Genomic DNA, 23,590 nt, shown 5'->3' on the forward strand with positions numbered 1-23,590 from the left:
TAGGTAGGAACTTGCCTTATGTTATGAAGTATGTTAAATGTAAATATATGTAGGTATTATAAATAATATTTGGTTTTATGGAAGTTGTTATTTGTGATATTTTAAAAATCTATGAACATATGTGTTTGAGCATAGAATAACGCATTTTTTAAGCTTTTAATTAATAACCAGGAAAATGGGCCGGTTTTTTTGTCTTCTCTAAATTCTTATTATGTTGGACATAATAAGAATTTAAAGTCATTTCCGATCCTACCTGAATCAAGAAATAAATTGGATTTTCTCTTCATATTGGAATCATACGAAATACTAGCTTTCCGCCGGCGGCTCCGCCCGCGGTTTCAAAGAAAAACTCGCATAGTTCCCGTTCCCGTGGAATTTCCGGGATAAACCCTATCCTATATTACTCGTGGATAATGTAGCTTTCGAATGGTGAAATAACTTTTAAAATCGGTCCAGTAGTTTATGAGCCTATTCATTACAATCAAACAAACACAGTAGTGTAGATTAGCTGTACCTATGATTGCAAGTACACACATCTACATTCATAAAACCTTAGCATAAAACATATTGCTATCAGAATGTTGATTTGAGATTTATGAACCGTTATTAATCTATAGAGGCACTAATTCAGCTCGTAGTAGTTTTACATTTTTTTTTATTGGTGATGCATGCATGCTTTTGAATAAAAAATATGGGTATATTATGTCATGTTGGCTGTTAGTTATTTCATAAGCTTCTTTTATATTTCAGAATAATCAATAAAGTATTTTTTGCATGAAAGTGCTATAATCATAATATTATATTCATCTGTATCGAGACTATTCATTCTTGCTTCAAGTTTTGTCCCAAAAATGAGCCTAATAATGTCTTTCTCTAAAGTCTACACCTGTAGATCATAAAATGTATACAAATCTATAGCTATTTTTGCGTAAAGACAGAACATACTTATTATTCCGATTATGAAACTCGTATTACTTTTATAAGGATTTAATTACTAAAAAAGTTAAGTACTAAGCTTGATATAGATAAGGCTTAATAATAATATTATGTCTAGATCTTATAGAAACTGGTTCAATTATCTCCAGAGACACTGCCTTTGAAGTCTCAGTCACCGCCACAGGACTAAAATTATAAACCCGTTTTGATAAACAAATTAAAATAAACAATGTGCGTGTTTGCATGTTTTTTAATGCAAATATTATATATTTCTACTATAAATATAAGTGAAAGTATCTTGGAAGATTATTATTGATCACGCGAAACGGATTTAGAAATTAGTTTAAGAATGATTTGTGGAGTGATGAATTCAGTCTGTTATTTTGTACAACTAGGTCCATACTTATATTATCAACTAGCTTTCCGCTCGCGGCTTCTCCCGCATTGTCAAACTTCACAAATTATATTTATCAGACGGCGGAAAGCGACTTTGTATTATATTCTAGGTAGGTTTAGTGATGCGGGTAGTCTGTACGTCTGGTATGGTTTCACGGCAAAACCACAGCACCGATTGGGGTAAGGTTTAGAACGAAAACGCTCTTTCAAAAATAAGCTACTTTTTTACAAATAAACCTCTGCATGGCGTATTATCCGCGGGTAAAATCTGTAGAGCATAACTATTTCAAATATATAAATTATGTATACTTTCTTGTTTTTTTTTTTCAACTGTAATCTCTCTTTGATAAACAATCTTTTACAGTTAGTCTTACGTCAGTTTATAGTCTATAACATAAAATGCATAACTTAATTTGAATAACACTTAACATTCACATGCTAACGTTACAAACCTTTAAGGAAATTGCGATGCGCGGGCGCATATTTTTATGCGTATGCGCATATTTGCGCATGCACTCATGCATGCTAATAGAAATATGCATTGGCATGAAACGCTTCGGCAATGGCCGCTCAATGGATTTCTAGAAATATAAATATCCAGGGAATTATTTTTGTACAGTTTACAACGTAATTAATATATTTTTCATTTAATTGTTATCTAACTTTATTTACGTGAGTGCTTGCACTTCAAGTTGAGCATTATTGATTTTTGACGTGAGATTTTAATTATTTTTTCGTAGATTATTCGTCATATATTTCACTTACAAACGTACAGACATACTTCTTATTCCAGCTTACCAGTTCGATTGCTTATTATTAGCTTGTTGGATTTTTTTATAGGAAATTCTTGACTGGATTATATTTTTACATTTATTGTATTCTATGGTAGAACATTGGCTGTAGACTGCATGTGTGATATATGCATTTTGTTAATAACTAAAAATTATCATAATTAGTATAGATAATAAAATGTACACATAAAGAACACGAAACGATGAACAAACTTGCAATCAATGAACCGTGGTAATAATTCGATAATTCACTTTCTTTCGCAAATCGATTTCACAAGAATATCGAAATATGGCCCTCGAGTCGGTGTTTAGCTTTCACTGCTCTAAATGTTAATTATAATTGGAGTAAACCACGATACTGTGTTGCGTAATATCTATACTAATATTATATAGTTGAAGAGTTTTTTGTTTGAACGCGGTAATCTCAAGAACCACGGGTTTGAATAATTATTACCCTGTAAGATAGACATAGACTTATAGGTATATTATCAGGTTAAGACTTAAGACCAATAGGAGCGGAGCAATACAAATTTAAAAAAAAATGACAATAGTAGGTAATAAAGACTAAAAGTAAAATCCTGTTTTTCAATACGGACCCAAGATGTGCTGCTATAAAAAATACTATAAATAAATCTCAGTTAGTTTTCCTGAAGTATTCATTAGAACCAGTCGTAAGATATGACGCCATGTTACGAAGTCAACCTTTTTATTAGTTCCAGGGTTGCCAGAGAGCTGGGTAATCCGGGAGCTTTCTGGAATTTAAATTCTAACATGCATTATAGCGAAATTATTGCAATGTTTTTTGCTTTTCGGAAACTTTTCAGGAATAATTTGACATTATTTATCTATTATGAATTAAGATTTTTATATATTTTGTATATGTATCGTTCATATTTTGTATTACCTAAATACTACTCAAATTCAAACATGTTAAATGATTCTATTAATGAGTGGGTAGAATTGAAATCGACACTGAGCATCATCATGTTTATTCCGAAAATTAAATTAAAATGTTAACAACCCTATCCCCAGACGATACTTTATGACGTCATCAAACGCTTAACAGCCCATCAAGGGAATACATGAATAGGAATCCTTGCATTACATAACTTGCGGCTTTATAAAGACATTGAAGGAGCATTTATTTGCGCAAGCCATTATTGATAGGGTTGTCACAAGTTGAAGGGAGTTTATGTTTTATGCATTAACATTGTTTCAATCTGTCTGCGATGATGCCTGATGTTATTGACTGAATGAATGAATTTTCCACACGTGTACGGCGAAATTATATGGTTGGCTTTACGTCCTTCTTTTTATTCCCGTTTCTCTTATTTGAATAACTCAAAATCTATGGTTCAAAGATACGCAACCAATAACTATGTTGTTTAACGGAGATTTTTGTGTTTGTTCATCAACCGAACAGAATATACCTACAATCCAAAAAATTTACACAAAAAATATATAAAATATTATGTACTTATTCTATAATTATTGTTCTTGCTGAATTTTTCATAGCACACAAACAAACCGTAAGTTTTTTTTTATCGCGTCCACCAAAAATTAATGAAATAGATATATGTAACATATTACATATGTGTAAAACTTGATATAAGCCTAAATAAATAAGAACAAATCTTACATTATGATAACTAAATACTTGCAAACGCTTCACAAAAATGGCGCGCTAAATCGCTTACAAATGCTTAACAAAAATCCGCATTTCACTCCCTGCAAGTAATTATATAAGAAAAGTTAATATCACGTAATAAGATGCAATCCAGTTAACCAGTATTAGTCACAGTTAGCTACCGTAACATCCTGGATTCCAGGCGACGCCACGGGCGACAATTAGTGGCAATCACGCGTCACATACGCTCTTGTGTATAATTTAGTCCTATATTACAAACTAGTTGATGCCCGCGACTTCGTTCGCGTGGACTTTAGACGTTAACAACTGGATGATTGCAATTAATTTAGGTTTCCTACTAATATCATAAATGCGAAAGTTTGTGAGGATGGATGTGTATGTGTGTGTTTGTTACTCTGTCACGCAAATACGATGAAATTTAGCGCAAATATAGACGGTAACTTGGATTAACACATAGGATAGGTTTTCTCCCGAAAATCCCACGGGACCGGGAACTATGCGGGTTTTTCTTTGAAAACGTGGGCGAAGCCGTGGGCGGAAAGCTAGTTAAAGATAGTGCTAAGACCAATAGGAGCAGAGCAATGCGGTTAAAGACGCGGGACACAGCTAGTAAGTAGTCTATAAGATCTCAGACATGGTTAAATTATTGTCGTAAACCATATATGAGCATGTATATTCTAATCCGTACAATCACTTTTCTTTTTATCAGTGACTCGGCGATTATTGGGAGAAAGTGAGCTATTGATAAAGAACCGTTAAAGGTTTCTATTGAAGAGACATCTTATTCGTTTGTATATTAAACTAGCAGTCCGCCCCGGCTTCGCCCGTGGTACATATTTACGTTTTCTCTATATAAGAACCATCCTCGTACTTCAAGGAATATAATAAAAAAAGAATTATCGAAATCGGTTCAGCCGTTCTCGAGTTATGCGCTTACCAACACATTTTGCGATTCATCACTACATAGTATAAAACAAAGTCACTTTCCCTGTCCCTATGTCCCTATGTCCTTATGTCCCTATGTCCCTTTGTACGCTTAAATCTTTGAAACTACGCAACGGATTTTGATGCGGTTTTTTTTAATAGATAGAGTGATTCAAGAGGAAGGTTTATATGTATAATAACATTCATTAAATAGTGGAGAAGTACTGTTATTTTTGAGGTTTCTAATGTGATGTCGTAAAAAATTACATTTTTCCGCTTACATTGCAAACGCAGGCTGAACCCTACGAGTTTTATGAAAATAATGTACTAAGTATTATACACATTGAAAAGGTCTACAGAAAAGTCCGCGATGGTATATGTCTATCTCTTATGGATAACCCACAATAACTTTTTTTTGTCATTTACTTTTTACGACAAATAATGGCTAATTTTCGATGCGATTTTAACCAATACAGCATTAATCCTTAACCAATTAAATACCTTGAATACATTGTTCATTTAATATAGATCTATATGGCCCTTTACACCGTATGATTTAAGTGAATATTTTCGAAGATATTACAGATTTAAAAATTGCGGGACGTAGCGTTTGCGGCGGTACCGGCCGGCCGCCCGGCTATCTATTTTATACCCGTACGAAGTCGGAGCGGGCCGCTATGTTTTTAATTTTTATATAATATACAACGTTCACAGTTTTTCTGTAGTGTATTTAGTATCAGTATTGCACCCGTGCGAAGCCGGGGCGGGTCGCTAGTTTTTATATATAAGAAGAATACATACATGAGTATTAGATAATTTTATGGTATGTGCCCTAAAAAAGTAAAGGTTTTCTCATCTCTAAATAGCACACAAACGATGTAGGTATTTCTTATTATTTGACTGTATTATAAAAATCTCCTTCAACAGTCAAGATGAACAGTTTATTAATTAATCCAAGTTAACCTCTATAAGTATGCTAAATTTCATTGTAATCGGTTTAGTAGTATTTGCGTGAAAGAGCAACAAATACACATACATCCATCCTCACAAACTTTCGCATTTATAGGATAGGATAGTAGGATAGGATAGTATAAAACAAATTCGCTTTCTCGGCCCCTATGTCCTATGTATGCTTAAATCTTTAAAACTACGCAACGGATTTTGATATGGGTTTTTTAATAGATATAGCAATTCAAGAGGAAGGTTTTAGTATATAATATGTTAAATTTTAGACAACGCAGGTGAAGCCGCGGGCGGTTCTAGTAAAGAATAAATTTATATGTTAATGAGTAATTATATTTTATAAGTATAGCGCATCTGGTTATTAATTACTTTCATATGTTGTAATAAATAACGATTAGATAATTATTTATGAGATTTCTTCTGTCAAACATCGATTAAACTTGATCCAATAAATGATATACATATTACTTTTATATACACTGTGCCGTCTATTACCTTTCTATCAGTTTTTCTGACTAGAAGAATCAAGAAACATAATTTAACGATGAGGCAACCAGTGAGTCTGTTATCCTTACTAATATTATAAATGCGAAAGTAACTCTGTCTGTCTGTCTGTCTGACAATCTTAAAGAACATAGGCTACCTTTTATCAAAACACCACGCGGGCAAAGCCACGGGCGGAGGCTAGTTAATAATAATTATACCTTTTCTAAATGATTTCCTTATCATATTTATTTCTTATAATACTTTCCTACGCATGATATATTCAATTCATATCCTGCACACTTACCTGGTCTCGAACCCCCGACTTATTTATTTGAAGTCGCCACCGAGCCACAATTACTTGTATAAAACAATGTAAATAATTAAATGTATTTAACATTCTAGTTGAATTTGATATTTTTGGTTTTATGGCATTGCAAAATAGTCAATAATTTATGTAAAACAGTTAAATCTAACCTGAACGATAAAGATATCCTGAATTGCACACGCACCGCTAAAGTCAACAGAACTAGCAATAGACCACGGTCAATAATAGTTCATTTAACATCGGTTAAGATTCGCGATGAGTTACTCGCCTCAATAGCTAAGTTCAATAAATCGAACCCACTAAATAAATTAAATAGCTCACATCTCGGCCTCTCGGGTAATTCCTGTCCAATCTTTGTCAGCGAACATCTGTCCCCCGCTAACAAGGCGTTACATGCGGCTACAAGGATTAGAGCCAAAGAAAAAGGCTACAGATATGTTTGGATTCGTAATGGTAGAATTTACATGAGGAAAAATGATGGCTCTGATCTTATAATCGTTAAAAGCTTGGAAGTGTTAAAGAAAATCAATTAGTTTCTTACAGTGTGTAATTATAGATAATAATCATTAACAATGTTGAATTTATACTACCAAAATACGCGTGGTTTAAGAACTAAAACTCACGCTTTTTCTAGACAAGTTCTGTGTAACTCTTTTGATGTAGTGGTTCTAACTGAGACTTGGCTGAACAGTTCTGTGCACAGTAGTGAATTGTTTGACTCTAGATACATTGTCTACAGGCGAGACAGAGGTGACTCTACGAATTGCAAACGTGATGGTGGTGGAGTATTAATAGCAGTTTCTACAAAAATTATCTCTAAACCAATTTTTTTTTATCATTCATCTTTAGAAAGTTTTTGGGTGCTTATTGATACACCCACAGTCAAGTCTTCTCCACCGCATCAGTTGGCAATTTGCGTCACTTATTTGCCTCCACCAGTTAATCGCATGTTATTGGAGCAATTTCTAGACGAATGTAACAAATTTCTGGAGGTTTACCGCCCCAGCCATTACTGTATAATAGGTGACTTTAACTTAAGTAGCTTGGACTGGAGTATGTTGGGGGATGAAACAGCTGAATTTAAAATTCCTAGTTTATATCAACCATTAGTAGATTTTATTTATTTGAATAATTTGAAACAACATAACCATGTTTATAATACGTCTAACCGGATTCTTGACTTAGTTTTGTCTAACATAAATTCTTGCATTGTATCTGAATCTCTTGACCCCTTAAGTAATATAGATGTTTTACACCCCCCTTTAGATATTAACATTTCATTTTATCGAGATTCGAATCTCATATATAATAAAGAAACAGCTTATTTCAATTTTCATAAAGCTAACTACGATATCATATCTAAACTGCTAGGAGAATGTAATTGGAAAGATTTATTTGCAAATTCTCGGAATGTGGACGATATGGTTGAAGTCTTTTATAGTGTATTGAATCAAATTATTGTCGATAATGTACCAAATCACAAGCTTAAATCTAAAAATTTCCCTCCGTGGTTTGACAATAGTCTAAAACGCAATTTAAATGAAAAACATCGTGTAAGACGAAGGTACAAAATTTTTAAAAATCCACGTGATGAGTTGCAGCTTAAATTGCTCAGTTCGAGATGCGAAAAGATGGCAAAAGTTAACTATTCCCGCTACATGAAAGATCTGGAAAATAAATTTCACAGTAACCCTAAGCTTTTCTGGTCCTACATCAAATCAAAAAGAGGCGGCAGCAGCTCCTATCCTGCATCCATGACGAATGGATCAATAACCACCTCGGATGGAAATCATATTTGTGAGCTTTTTTCTAGTTTCTTTGTATCAGTTTATGCGAATGATAACAATTAACAATATATTACACGACATTAATGTTGATAGCGAATATAATAAATATCAAAGTGCTGCTTCTAGTATTCTTCACCAATTAGGAAATAATAATTTACATCTAAATACCCCCACTCTGAATTATCAGACGGTTCTAAGAAAATTGAAGAGTCTAGATAAACAGAAGGGTGCAGGTCCCGACGGAATACCTCCAGTGTTCATAGTGGAGTGTGCGGAGCAGTTGGCATGGCCCATCTTAAAAATTTACAACAAATCACTGTCTTCGGGTGTCTTTCCAACTAAATGGAAGCTTGCTAAAGTCGTTCCAATACATAAAACGGGTTCTATGGAATTAATCAATAACTACAGACCTATATCCATACTGTCATCGTTCGGAAAAATATTGGAAAGCTTAATTTGCCCATCATTGCAGAATCATCTCAAGCAATTCTTTAGTTTTAGTCAACACGGATTCATGCCATCTCGGTCCACCACGACTAACCTAGTGGATTTTTGTGAAAGTCTCTCTAGTTCCCTAGATCACAATGGGCAAGTCGATGTTATTTATACCGATTTCAGTAAAGCTTTTGACAAGGTTTCACACACATTGTTATTGAAAAAGTTACAAATTTACGGAATCTCAAGTCAGTTCTTACGATGGTTTAATTCTTACTTGTCCAAGCGGAGGTTTTACGTCGTTGTTAATGGCTTCCGCTCTACAATACACAATATTAATTCTGGGGTTCCTCAAGGATCACATTTAGGCCCAATATTATTTAACACGTTCGTTAACGATATTCCTGACCTGTTATCTTTCTCAGAAAGTTTTATGTACGCTGACGATCTTAAGTTTTGCAGAACAATCGACACAATCGACGATTGTTACAAACTACAAAGTGACATAGACAAGCTTGTTGATTGGTGCAACTGTAATAAAATGGACCTGAATCCTAAAAAATGCTTTTTAGTGAGATTTGCACGCAAGAGAAATCTGATACGCCACAATTATCGTATAAAATCTGATATTGTCCAAGAGCAAGAGCAAATAAGGGACTTAGGTATCGTTTTCGATAATAAATTAACCTTCGTACCACACATACACCAGATTGTTACACGTGCGGCCAAAATGTTGGGCTTTTTAATACGCAACATTAAAGATCTACAAAAGCCTTCATCAAAGATATCGCTATTCAACAGCCTAGTCCGTAGCATTTTAGAATACGGCTCTGTAGTCTGGAGACCACACTATGCGTGCCATTCCTTACGAGTGGAAAGGATCCAAAGGAGATTTCTATTGCACCTAGTCTTTACAAGTGGTAAATCAAAGAAACAGCTACCGTCCTATAAAAAACAACTTTCTTTTTTTAAAATGACTTCTTTGGATAATCGTAGAATTATGCTGGATATACTTTTTGTCTCAAAATTATTTAATTACAAAATTGATTGTCCCCAAATACTGCAAAGACTCAACATAAGAGTGCCTTCTAGGTACCCACGTAAGGTTTTGCTACCACTTTGTCCTCCTCTTCGCAGAACTGTCTCAGGCCGTAATTCTCCAGTTCCAAGATTTTGCAAAACTATTAATAATCACTGTGAGCTTTTCGACATTTTTTCGGATTCCCCCAGCAAACTCCGCAAAATACTTCAAGATTTTTTTTTAAACTTATAAGATTAACTGTATATATATGTACTTTTTTCTATTGTAATTAATTTTCTTTTCTTTATATGTACTTAATTAAAAACTGTTTTAACGTTTTTGCATGCTGTGTTTGCCTGTAAGTGTTTGTTACATTTATCATGTTTATTTTTGTGTTTTAAATTTTTTGTATGGAGTAAAATGTAAACAAACGTTGGTAAACCAATAAATAAATAAATAAATAAAAATTCAAATGCTTTATAAATATAAATTTATAAAGTAGAAAAATTCGATCATGAGGCGGGACTTGAACCTGCATCCTTTCACGCCAATCCGGGGCGGATGCTTGACCAACAGCCATCCGTGACCCACCAGAGCGATCGAATTTATTCTATTGTTTCAGTTTTATGTGTCTGACTTCTGAGGGACCATCTATTGAGATGATTAACGCGCGCGCCATCTATTGAGATGATTAACAACCATCTCAACCAATATACGAAACATTTTTCAATGATTACAATATTGTAACGATGGAACACGACCTTATTGTTGAATTTCATATTTTTGGTTTTATGGCATTCAAGTGCTTTATAAATATAAATTTATAACATTCTTGTTATCAATCACAGATAGACTATGACTGAGCGCTGCGCCACAGATATCATCTAATAAATCTAAACAAATATCAACATCATCACCATATACGTTCCCACTGCAACTGCTGTGTCACGGGTTAAGGGTTCTGCAGGTCATTATCCACCACGCTGGCCAAGTGCGGGTTGGCGGATGACACAATATGTCGTCGAACTTTTGATTAAATAAGCTAGCTAAATATAATTTCCGCCATTAAACGGTTTAATAAGCTCATAAGCATAATATTATGTGAAAAAATATTTATAAATAAATTGCCAAATAAATGTATGCTCTATCAATCTAAGGCTCTATCTATATGTTATTGTTTTTTTACATAACTGCATAGTAATAAATCACGATTAACCCAACTGTTTGACATTTGGCCTTGAAGTTAAACGTGTCAAAATAATAACATATAATGTAATGACGTATTTGTGATGAGGTGGCTGAACTATTAGCCTTTTTAGATTCGAAGAAGGTATAGATATGTGATAATATGATGTTTACAAAGTGGCTGAACTTAATAACCCCTCTTAATGAGAAAAAATGAAAATGGTGGTGAAATAATTCGTAAATATCATCATCCTCATTTTTGAACCGACTTCTTAAGAAGAGGAGATTACGTTATCTGTATGGTATTGGTTGTGTTTATATTTCTTATAAATTAAAATAAAAAACATTATTGAGAAAACGCTCTTTCTTTCAAAATCTGTCCATTGATTTCAAATATAATTTTGTACAAATTCACATAGAAACTTAACGTCTTATATTATTACTTGCAAATAACTTTCTCTAATCGCAGTTGACAAACAACCATAATCACGTTCACTTTCATCAAGGATGCTGCGGATGAATATATTTGGATCAGAGTGAAGATTATCCAAATATATTCTAATTAGAAACATTGTTCAACGACCTTCATTTACATAATCAAACTTACAGGTCCCCCGCTGCTTCCCGGGTTGAATTGTCATAATAAACAAAATGATGCTAAAAAACAATATCACTCTCTCTTAATGATAAATTCTTAATTTATTATTTTACTATATCTACATCCATGACATAAACAACCTACCAGATAAAGTCATATTAATTCATAAAAAACAATAACATCTTTTTATCGCAGTCGGGTAAGTACATAAATTAGTAATCGCGATCGGAGATACTGCCGCGCCGGCAACCCACGGTAGGCAGGTTTTTTTGAAGTGAAACTTCTTTAGGCGCGTAAAATCAAGGTCGCGTCATGGCAATACCGTCACGTCATGGAGTGAGGCAACGATTTTAGTATCTTTGAATCTTGTCAAAGAAGTTTCACTTCTGACACGTGTGCGCGGCACACACGCACTTTTTTGATGCTATAGGAGAGCAAACGAGCAGGCGCGTCGCCTGTTGTTAAGCGATTCATGCCGCCCATAAGAATCAACTCCACTGGGAGGTAGATGCGTAGCTGTCCTCAAAAGGCAAGAGAGGGATATCATAGGGATTAATTTATAGAAGCCTTAGCCTGCCGGTTTTTTTGTACTTAAATGTACTCTTTTTGAACGTCTCCATGTTGATGGAAAGACGGTGCCAATAAGCGATAGGTATTTACAACGCGCAACTACATTGAGTCACAGATTGATTGAATTTACAAAGGCCTGTTGTCACGCGAAAATAAAACACACACAAAAAAAACAGTTAAATTTGGCGATGACGATGAGCCAATTCAAGGAAAATCGGGAGATAAGCTTAAATTTTGATATAACACAGCGGATGTCGACAGAGGATCAGCCAATTCGAGAAAAATCCTGATTCGAAGAGATAACAGCGGATGTCGGCAGAGGATGAGCCAATTCAAGGAAAATTGGGAGATAAGCTTAAATTTTAAAATAACAGCGGATGCCGGCAGAGTTCATGTGTCATTGATAAGGATGTAATTACGTCAATGATTTTAATATAATTAAAATAGTACATAAGCGGCCAATGTCTAGCGCCGACCGCCGTACCATTGATCCTCCGGCCGTCGGGAACGCCGGTACTCACATTGGGATACACAAAATAATTATTAAAATTCGGTTTCAAAAGTGCCTAAAGGTGTCAAAAGTTTTTATTAGTGTTTGTGACCACAAATACCACGACCAGAAATAGAGGATAGAATTTAGCAGCTATGGACAAGAATGAGGTATGTTGTTTAAAATATTATAAATATTTTAAACAACAGTATGACGCAATTGTCTGAAATGTTGTTTATCACTATTATTTTCACGGTTGAATCGTGTTTTGCTTCAAATAGAATTTTATTTTGTTACTGAAAAGATAAGTAACAATTTCCTTGTCAGCTTTTGTTTTTTATAAACATAAATAGATATGCATTAAATTATTTCATGTAGCGCCGCAGCTAATGTTTAATAATAGTTATTTGTGAATATAGAATATATTATATTATTATCTCTGTTATTTTGTTTATAGTCCGGGATACATCGCCCATTTTTGCAAGTGATTACTATCAAGCTAATTTTCGTGAGTAGCTTTATTTTGATGAGATGCCCAATAATTTCATGAACGAAACTCTCGATTGTGGTAGCTTACAGAGGTAACAAGGCTAAAAATTTTTGATTTGACGGTTCTCAAATATTTATTACGCAATTTGTAGGACAATATGTCTGTTGAATTATATAAGTATTAAATAAGTGAAAATAAAAAAATCAGCTTGTTATTAATCATTTATGATGACTTCGTTATCGATACACATTGGAAAGGGGGACTCTTTGATCAAACTATAGATTTTGTAGGACAAATATTTTTTCGAATAATTTAGATAATTATCTTGAGATTGAATAAAAAAAAACATTCAGATAGTAATTAATATTTGAGAACCATCAAATCAAAATATTTTATCCTTGTTTCCTCTGGTACCTACCACAATCGAGAGTTTCATACATGAAATTATTGGGCATCTCATCAAAATAAAGCTACTCACGAAAAATTAGCTTGATAGTAATCACTTGCAAAAATGGGCGATGTATCCCGGACTATTAGTAAACATAAACAAATAAATAATGCGCTGATAGAATAAATAACATTTATAGAAATGCATCTTCCTTGTTCAACCTATTCTTAATATCTGCAAATTGATTGATCGTAAATACCATATTCACTACTACTTTTCCAATGAAATTGTTCGTTTCAAATTATAATCAAAAGGCTAAATATTAATTTTCACAATTTCAGGCGTTCAAAATAAGTGATAAGCTTTTTAGCGTAGTTCACTTCTTAGAACTGCCTCACGATGATATTAACCAGACGGTCTGTGTTCCTCGCAAATGGGGAAATTGGAAAGAGAATAAATTGACACACATAAAGTATCCAATAGAAGATGCTTATCAGACGGAAATCCGAGTGCTGAAACAAGAAAAGCCTGGTAAAGATTGGGGAACGTATGAAGTAGTGGAATTGTTTGTTGCAGGTTAGTGTACTCACATGCTTTTGTAAACTTGAATATTGTATATAACAGACTGACACTTGACAGACAGATTTATTTCGAACTTAGTCGGCACACATATCAAAGTATCAGTGGCATTACAATAATTTGATGAGTTGAGTTTGGAGACTGATTACATCATAATTATTTTATTGGGTAATATTATAGTAAATCGTTTTATATTATTGGTTTATTTAGATGCAAAACAACTCAATTTATTAAAATTATAAGTTCCTATTCATTTATTTAACTTTGGAAAACAAACAATACATATTTCTTAAAATTAAAAAACAAAATATTATTCATATATCAGCAAAGTTTGCACTGAAAATTACATTCTTTAAATATTATCAGTCATATGCAGTAAACAATAATTACATTTTACATTTAAATTATTAGGGTCAACTCATCTAATTCTGTGACAAAACAGAATATGAAAAAAAAAACAGGTTAAACTTTATAAATTTTATTTTTATTTTTAATAGGAACATTAATCAATCTTCTATTTATCAAATGGAGCAAGTGTAATCTTAACACATATGAATTAACTCAGCGTAAAATGAGCTTAATCAAACCGCGATGACTTGTCTAATTCTGTGACAATCACCATAATTCGGTGATAGTACTTCTCTAATTCTGTTGTAACCGAATTAAGTGAGTAATTATTATTTTTTAACACAAAAGTAAAAAAAAATACAATTAATAAAAATATAAACATATTGAAAGTAATAATTATGTATTTATTTATCAATGAGAAATTATCAAAAGAGGGGAACCATGAAAAAATTAATATTGGACTTTATAATTGTTTGTGTGAACAGTGTACAAACTCATTTTTGACTGCAGAATATTTTGAATTGCGGATGTCAGCGTTGTTTCATTATATTTTCTATTTTTATTTTTGTCTTCCTCCATGCTGTCTAAAATAAAAAAAATAACTCACTTAATTATGTGATAAAAAAAATAACGGACTTTTTTAAAATGCTTGAAAGCGATCCTACTTTTAAACCTGAGTAAAAATAAATATTTTCTGACTTAAACGACTAACGTATACGTACTAAAAACAATTATTTACACACTAAAATAAGGTATTATGCAAAAACAAATGAAAAATTACTAAAACCTTTATCGGTATCAACAAGAATATGTTTTTAACAATTAATTGTCAAAGTATCATGAACTTACACTCACTTTTTCTATTTAAAATTAATTAAATAATGACAGCACAGTTGCACGCTACCGGTGAAACGTCAAACATGGCGGGCGCAGTGACAAATCCCGTGATTGTTACTATCTCACCCGCACGATTTTAACAAAAATTTGTACACGAAAAGAAGCTTTATTACCATACCATAGGGTTAATTTTAATGTATTGGATTTTACTCCTATAACGCTGTAAAAGAGTCCAAACGTTGTATCTCCGAATTAAGTGAGTCACATAATTAGGTGAGTTTACCCTAATTTAAATTTTCTAACACACATGTACATATCGAAAGCATGAGTACAATTTAAAGATCATAGTTAACCGTTAACGTTTTACTTTTTTTTAAAGATTATTTATTTGACAATTTTCTGAATAAACTTCTTATCGCTTATGATATTTCTAAGAATAACAAGGAGTTTGTTCACACAACAACTCTTGGATCAAGTAACTATAGTCCTTTTCATTTAGGATGATTCCTGTGACACTTCATCGTGTTCTGAATTACGTATTTTATGTTTAAAAAGTAAAAATAATTTTAGTGCATAATATTTTTATTTTATGGCGGCATTATAACCAAAAATATAAAAATGAAACATCTTAAGCTTATAAATCAAAAACAGTATTGTTTAGTTTAATATTATGAAAAATAAAATAAAATAACACAAAAATATAATACCTACGCAATTCGTGTACATGAAATGGATCGTTGAAAAATCATAGAGTTGGAAAATCATATAATCGGCGCCCATCTTGTGATCGTTTGTCAATCGAGTCAATCGTCTGTACGAGTACGTCAGCCTTGTATACAAGTTGCATTTTTATATTGATACTTTACGTGGTATTCTGTTATTTTTACTAATTGTTATTGTTGACTTTTTGTTGCTGTTGTTTGCTAAGCTTCCTTAGTTAATTGTTGGCGAAATGCCGAAAAAACTAATTTTGGTACTTTATTCAAATCGATTTCATTTCCATATAGAATATTATCGATTATCGGAAACAATTGATACGATTTCAGTAACCGACATCTCTACACGTGTCAAAAATCGATGTGTCACAGAAATCATCTTAGGTGGAAAGGACTATAATAGTCCGTTTTCTTATGGGCATGCTTGTATGGAAAGGTATACATTTTTGAGTAAAGCAATGAAATTTGGCTCGAATGTTTTACTCGTCCACCTAAGCCCAAATCGCCTGGTAGCCAGTGTCTACTCCCCGGGAGAAGGGAGGGAGGGGGGGTTATAGAACAGAGCGCCCGGCGCTGGGAAAAAAAATTCTGGCGGATTCATTTGGCCCTTTGAGTCGAGTTTGGTGTCGTTATCAGGTAACTAGATGATGCCCGATTCATTCCCCATAACAGTTTTTTAAGGTTCCGTAGCAAAATATGTCACAATCTTTAAAATAATAAACTTTTGGCAGTAGCAAAATCCAAACAAACCAGTATATTTTTATATTTTTGTATGAAACTTGGTTTATAAAAAAATACTGTCTGAAAGGCCATTTCATGCAGATTATAAAAACATTAACATGTAACATATATCAATAACCATTTTCAATGTGAAATAAATTATAGAAAGTACAGGAACGTTCGTCAGCGCAGCGTAGGGGACGGCTAATAGACCCGAAAAATAAGCAATAACATACCTAAAACAAAAACCAGTCAAGTGTGAGTCTGACTCGCCCATCGAGTGTTTCGTACTAATTTGTCCTATACCATATTATCTTGTCTGGTGGGACCTGGTTAACTGATACACACACACTTTCGTCTTTATAATATTAGTGTGATTTTTTATCATCTTTAAATTATAAATGAAGTCAGGTAACATTGTTAAAAATAAAGATATATAATAATAGAACGTTTTTGTATTAATAATAATGACAACCACCTCCACAATTACATAATTCGGTACATTTGAGCTGGTGTATAAAACACTTCAATCTGGAATTGCAAGATTTCACGCACTGACATCTTATCAATTCAAAGCTTCTCTTTTCTTTTTATTTCAGATGGGCAAGGAATATTTTGATTTTTTTAGGTCCCTAAATACATACAGCCTGTAAAACTGCCCTTAAGGTGTGTTGTTTAAGGGCAGCTTCTGTGGGAGGCAAATTTTCGATTTGCCTGTCCATTTTTGTTAAAAATTTGTTTGCGACCCTCATTTACTGTCACAGCGGGGTACAATGTGAAAAACAAACATGTAATTATAATAATTATAAAAAAATATAAGTTCTGGATAAGAGTATCCTTAAAATATCGTGACCGTCCTTACCTATCATGCATTGTAATCACAAACTTTTCAATTTCACTGTCTGCATATTTGCCACTGTAAAGTGCTTCAAATCCTCGTGTGACATTCGGATATGCCTTCCATACCTTAAATGCATGTGTACCTATAGTTCTTTTAGACCTTCTAGCTTGGAATACATGATATTCTGTACTAGCCATATCTGTCAACTGTTCTTAACATTATTTTGGCTATTACTACTAAGGTAAGTAAAAGAGTAAAAAGTAAAAGAGTAAAAAGTAATAAACGGAAAGTAAGGACGGTCACGATATTTTAAGGATACTCTTATCCAGAACTTATATTTTTTTATATATAAGTTCTGGATAAGAGTTATAATTATTATAATTACATGTTTGTTTTTCACATTGTACCCCGCTGTGACAGTAAATGAGGGTCGCAAACAAATTTTTAACAAAAATGGACAGGCAAATCGAAAATTTGCCTCCCACAGAAGCTGTCCTTAAACAACACACCTTAAGGGCAGTTTTACAGTCTGTATGTATTTAGGGACCTAAAAAAATCAAAATATTCCTTGCCCATCTGAAATAAAAAGAAAAGAGAAGCTTTGAATTGATAAGATGTCAGTGCGTGAAATCTTGCAATTCCAGATTGAAGTGTTTTATACACCAGCTCAAATGTACCGAATTATGTAATTGTGGAGGTGGTTGTCATTATTATTAATACAAAAACGTTCTATTATTATATATCTTTATTTTTAACAATGTTACCTGACTTCATTTATAATTTAAAGATGATAAAAAATCACACTAATATTATAAAGACGAAAGTGTGTGTGTATCAGTTAACCAGGTCCCACCAGACAAGATAATATGGTATAGGACAAATTAGTACGAAACACTCGATGGGCGAGTCAGACTCACACTTGACTGGTTTTTGTTTTAGGTATGTTATTGCTTATTTTTCGGGTCTATTAGCCGTCCCCTACGCTGCGCTGACGAACGTTCCTGTACTTTCTATAATTTATTTCACATTGAAAATGGTAAGATATATGTTACATGTTAATGTTTTTATAATCTGCATGAAATGGCCTTTCAGACAGTATTTTTTTATAAACCAAGTTTCATACAAAAATATAAAAATATACTGGTTTGTTTGGATTTTGCTACTGCCAAAAGTTTATTATTTTAAAGATTGTGACATATTTTGCTACGGAACCCTAAAAAACTGTTATGGGGAATGAATCGGGCATCATCTAGTTACCTGATAACGACACCAAACTCGACTCAAAGGGCCAAATGAATCCGCCAGAATTTTTTTTCCGAGCGCCGGGCGCTCTGTTCTATAACCCCCCCTCCCTCCATTCTGCCGGGGAGTAGACAATGGCTACCAGGCGATTTGGGCTTAGGTGGACGAGTACAACATTCGTACCAAATGGCATTGCTTTACTCAAAAATGTATACCTTTTCCCATAAGAAAACGGACTATAATATATTATATTGTCAACATTCTAACGAAGATAATATAATGTCACACTTACATAATATCGATAAAGATTATATTCATATTATGTTGCTAAGAAATAACTTTTTAATAGTAATATAAATAATAACTTCTTATTTAGGAATTCCTGTATGACTTCCTGTATTACTATCAATTATTTTGTTCGTTGGGAAAACCCAGACAGCAGCAAACGAATTTATTTTAGAGCTACAAATAGCCCGTTTAAATTACGTTAAAAATAATAGGTACATTTTTTTCAACAAGCTGTCCGCCCTCATTTTCTTATCAACACTATATTTTTTGCGACAGACTGCAATAAACATTTAAATAATTATATTTTATTGTCTCACTTATATGTATGTATGTCCTCTGGTAGTGACACTATGACAATCCTGAATTAACGTAATGGTAGTCTGGGACAAAATACCTAGGTCACGGAATACCATTTACACGCTATACATTTTATTCTTATTTCGATTTGTAATGCTCATTTATTTTCAACATGAGAATAAACGTGTAATGCTGTATTTAATACAGAAAGTCTGAAATGATATTTATTATTTGTTACGCATTTACGCTAAAGCAAGCACAAAATGTAAATAATTATAAACTTTAACGATTATTAACAACAGAAGTTAAAATAATAGACATATGAATTATTATCAGGTAAATTACGATTGAAATTAATTATTTAAATCATTCCAGAATCTTATGAAAGGGCTGAAACTTATATCGCCAAGAGAAACAAGCGCGAAACAGCCAAGAAGATTAAATATGCATCAAAAGTTAAAGGTAAAGGTACGACGCTATATTTTGTTGTAACTTGTAACGTATGCATTGATGACAAAAATAGTAAAATTATCTTGCCATAGTATAGTATGATTTCATATTACAGAAAGGGTTCATTAAAAGCCTATTTTCAATAAATAGATTGAGATAAATCGTTTATTTAAAGTTATTGAGAATTTCTATTTTTCACCAGATACAAAGAAACTGGGTACAACGATGAAAGCTCAAACCAAAAAACGAAGGAATATAACGAAGGAAAAAATGCATGAAAATGTTGAATTAGCAAAGAAGTATCAGCAATTATTTGGTGGTGAAGATGATCCGAAGAAAACAAACACACAAACAAATTTTAATGAAGGATACTCTACATCCAATAACACACAGAATCAACGAACCAATGGACAAATGGATAAAGAACATCCTGGAGTTTTTTCAAATCCTTCGCATAATCAAAATTGTTTTTACAAACCAGTTAATACTTATCCACATACCAATGTACATATTGTTCCTACAATAATAGAACCATGCAATCACAACAATCTATTCCAGATCCCACCTATATATTGTCAAAACTTTAATCATTTTTCTGCTGGGTTTTTTATTCCGGGACCGTGTACACATCCTGTTTTTAATCAAGGGATAAGAGTACAAAGCCAAATTAACGAAGAAAATAATTCGCAGATGCGAAAGGAGCCAAGTAGCGGTCAAATGACAGAGAAAACCAACAACAGAAATAGTTCATACACACAAACTGAAAATGACTCGAATGTATCTCAGCAAGTTCAAACTAATAAGACATCTAATGCGGAATCTCAAACAGAGTCTTGTGCAACTAACATAGTGACAGAGAAAACCAACAACAGAAATAGTTCATACACACAAACTGAGAATGATTCTAATCAAATATCAGAGAGGGACATTCAAAACAAGAGAAAAAATGTAAATAATATAATAAATTCAATTCGAGACAAAAAACAAAAGAGGGTATGAATAATGGGGAAAGACGTAGTGAAACACCAGTAAACAGGCAACCGAGTAACGACAAAATTAGTTCACAGACGCCCACACCCTTGAATTCAAATCCACTGCAATCGCAATCTACCTCCCGTCCTACAGTACGAAAGACCATTCCTGATAATAAAAAAAACAAGCTGCCACATCAAAGGAGAATGTACTCAAATACGACACCAAAAGAACAAACGCAACATATAAGTAGAAGCAGTACATCACAAGCAGGAATTAATATCAGCCGAAACTCAGAAGAGCAAATTCGACGTAACGAAGGAAATAAATTACCCATGCACGGGCAATATAATTCGAATCAACAGACCGATAAACATGTTCCAAGCAGTCGATATAACACACACGCGCCTCCCGTTCATAGAGTGGAAAATAATCGCAATAGTGAGAAAGGATCTACACAAATGAAATCTTATAGTACATTGCCAAGCAATGCAAGTGAATCGCAGGCTTATTTAAGTCCAAGGCCAGTAGAACGAGAAAGAGACACTTGTAATCCACAGTTCCAAATGTATGACACTACTATACGTCAATTAGGAAGCAACAATAAAAGAAAAAGTTCGGGAGTAGAACAGCAAACATGCGACGCGAAACGAGTACAGACTGACGCGAGAGCTCAACCCACCAAACATGCGGGACAGGTAACAAACACCAATGCAAGACCAATGTTTCCCCCACCCTTGATAGAAATGCCATCTTCACCTAGATTGCAAGTAAATGGACAACCACTTAGCAATCAAAGGAAAGATGTTAAATGAACAAAGTAATAATATCAGAATAGTTAATTCGTTCAGTATTTCACCTGTTGTAAATGAACATTTTAACCACGACGAAATTCCACCTCCATCAATCCAATTAAATTTACAAAATTATCGTACAATGGGACAGAACTTATTTAGTCAATTAGAGCCCCAAATAAATAAGAGGACTTAATTAACGCATGTAAAAGAACCCCAAAAATATGTATTATACATATTAAACTTCTACCTCAACAGAGCTTCTTGCATTTATAATGTATTTAACCGTTAGTTTTAAGATATATGTTTAGAATACATATTATATTATTTATATATATTTACCTCAAATGAAATAGCAGTATTTTAAAATATGACTGAATCTCTCCTCACATAATATGTTCTCGTATAATTCATTATATTTTATTATTAGGTACTTAGTTTATTATATAAGTTAATACTTATATTGTTACCTACTATAAGATTTTATAATAAAAAAAGTGTCTTAGATCGTTGGTGTGCCTTAAATGTATACTTACCTACTTAATTATGAATTTTACTTAAAAAATCGTTTTTATATCTTATAAAATAAAACTAGATTTAGTATTTTTAGTTTTACGTGCCATAGTTTAATAGTTCGTATTTTTTATATTTTAAACGATACCTCGAAAATATATTTTGGCATTTCAGTGACAAAACTACTATTTAACTAGATGTATCGATATTTTTTTATTATTTTTATCATATTTTGTAATCTATACTATAAGAAAACAATTTGATATTTAATAAATGTATGGTTAAAAAAATGGTTTTGTTATTTCCTAATCTGAATAATAACAGCTAGCTATCTGAATTCTGAACTAAGAATATTCTCAAACGTTCATAATTATGTAGGGATTTACAAAATAGAGAGTATTTTGTAAATAACCTACGCTAAACCTTTACCTAACGAATGATATTTTCTGTTCATACCTATGTTTATAATTAAGTTTCCCATGTACGTACCTAAGTGACTTCATGTTTTAATGAGAATGTCTTTAAACCTTAAACCTTTTTATATAAAACTAGCTTATCGCCCGCGGCTTCGCCCGCTTTGTCTAAAACCTAATAAATTATATACTAAAACCTTCCTCTTGAATCACTCGTTCTATTAAAAAAAACCGCATCAAAATCCGTTGCGTAGTTTAAAAGATTTAAGCATACATAGGGACTTAGGGACAGAGAAAGCGACTTTGTTTTATACTATGTAGTGGGTGATGGTAAATTTCTTTAAAAGTTCTGTCTTGGACGTCCGTGTGTCTGTATGTGCGGAGGATTTTCTTGTTAACACGATAGCGACCGAAATACTTTACTAATCGAGTCTTTTTTTTTCTCTTACGCTTGAGTATGCTCAGGAATAGAACCCTTTCATTTTTCAGGGTCTGATTCGATGTGGTTTAATTGTTATTAAATAAACAAAAATAGTAATTAATAAATAATTATTAAAAAAAAAATTACGAGGCGTGCACTTTTGGATTTTCCAAACTATTTTTTCAATATTTTCAATGTACAGAATTGACCCTTCTACAGATTTATTATATGTATAGATATTATTCATAAAGAGCACATTACTGCGAATAAGGTCACGAGCCAGACTGATAAATAATATACCTACCGACTATGCGACTTTACATAATATTATCTTATCCTACTAATGTTTGTTACCCGTTTACGGGAAAACCACCGAACGGATTTTGCACATTACTGCGAGTAAGGTCACGGGTCAGACTGATAAATAATATACCTAATTACCTATCGACTACCGAGTACTGAATAGTGAATACATCGCTTTCAAAATAACGAGAGATATTTATAATAGGAATGGAAAGATAATTCTTTCTAATGTATGTTTGTTACCTGCACAGATCACAGAAATGGGGAAAACCAACGAACGGATTTTGATAATACTTGGCAGTGATGTAGCTTTAATGTTATGCTATATAAATTCTTGATTTTTCCGGCAATTCCTATTGGAATGATATTTTTCAATACGGTAAAAATAAGCCCATGTCATTCTCTAGCCTCGCTATTTCCAAA

At 33.0% G+C, this 23,590-nt stretch overlaps 2 protein-coding genes across 7 annotated transcripts in view; both read left to right on the plus strand.

Annotated features, from left to right (window-relative positions):
• mwh (multiple wing hairs) overlaps positions 1–23,590 on the plus strand; it is a 127,554-nt gene that overhangs the window by 44,053 nt on the left and 59,911 nt on the right. The gene's annotated exons all lie outside the window — the stretch shown is intronic.
• LOC149906273 (uncharacterized) lies at positions 11,447–22,312 on the plus strand. 2 transcript variants are annotated; one of them, XM_090104296.1, is made up of 4 exons: positions 11,447–12,725; positions 13,775–14,009; positions 19,677–19,769; positions 19,954–22,312. In XM_090104296.1, the coding sequence occupies exons 1-4, from the start codon at positions 12,711–12,713 to the stop codon at positions 20,748–20,750; spliced, it is 1,140 nt and encodes a 379-aa protein (XP_089960422.1). In that variant the 5' UTR covers positions 11,447–12,710; the 3' UTR covers positions 20,751–22,312. The 2 variants fall into 2 exon arrangements, with proteins under 2 accessions (XP_089960422.1, XP_089960423.1); XM_090104297.1 differs by having other exon boundaries at positions 11,450–12,725; positions 19,677–19,763.

The sequence above is a fragment of the Colias eurytheme genome, chromosome 8 (genome assembly GCF_061535395.1).
Source record: "Colias eurytheme isolate Ceu_HAF_F1 chromosome 8, ilColEury1 Martin Lab GWU primary, whole genome shotgun sequence".
Lineage (NCBI taxonomy): Eukaryota > Metazoa > Arthropoda > Insecta > Lepidoptera > Pieridae > Colias > Colias eurytheme.

Bases quoted from the DNA above. Each gene is read 5' to 3' on its own strand.
- LOC149906273 (XM_090104296.1), top strand. The intron at 14,010-19,676 runs GTTAGTGTACTC...AAATCATTCCAG, and splicing joins AGTGGAATTGTTTGTTGCAG to AATCTTATGAAAGGGCTGAA. The intron at 19,770-19,953 runs GTACGACGCTAT...ATTTTTCACCAG, and splicing joins ATCAAAAGTTAAAGGTAAAG to ATACAAAGAAACTGGGTACA.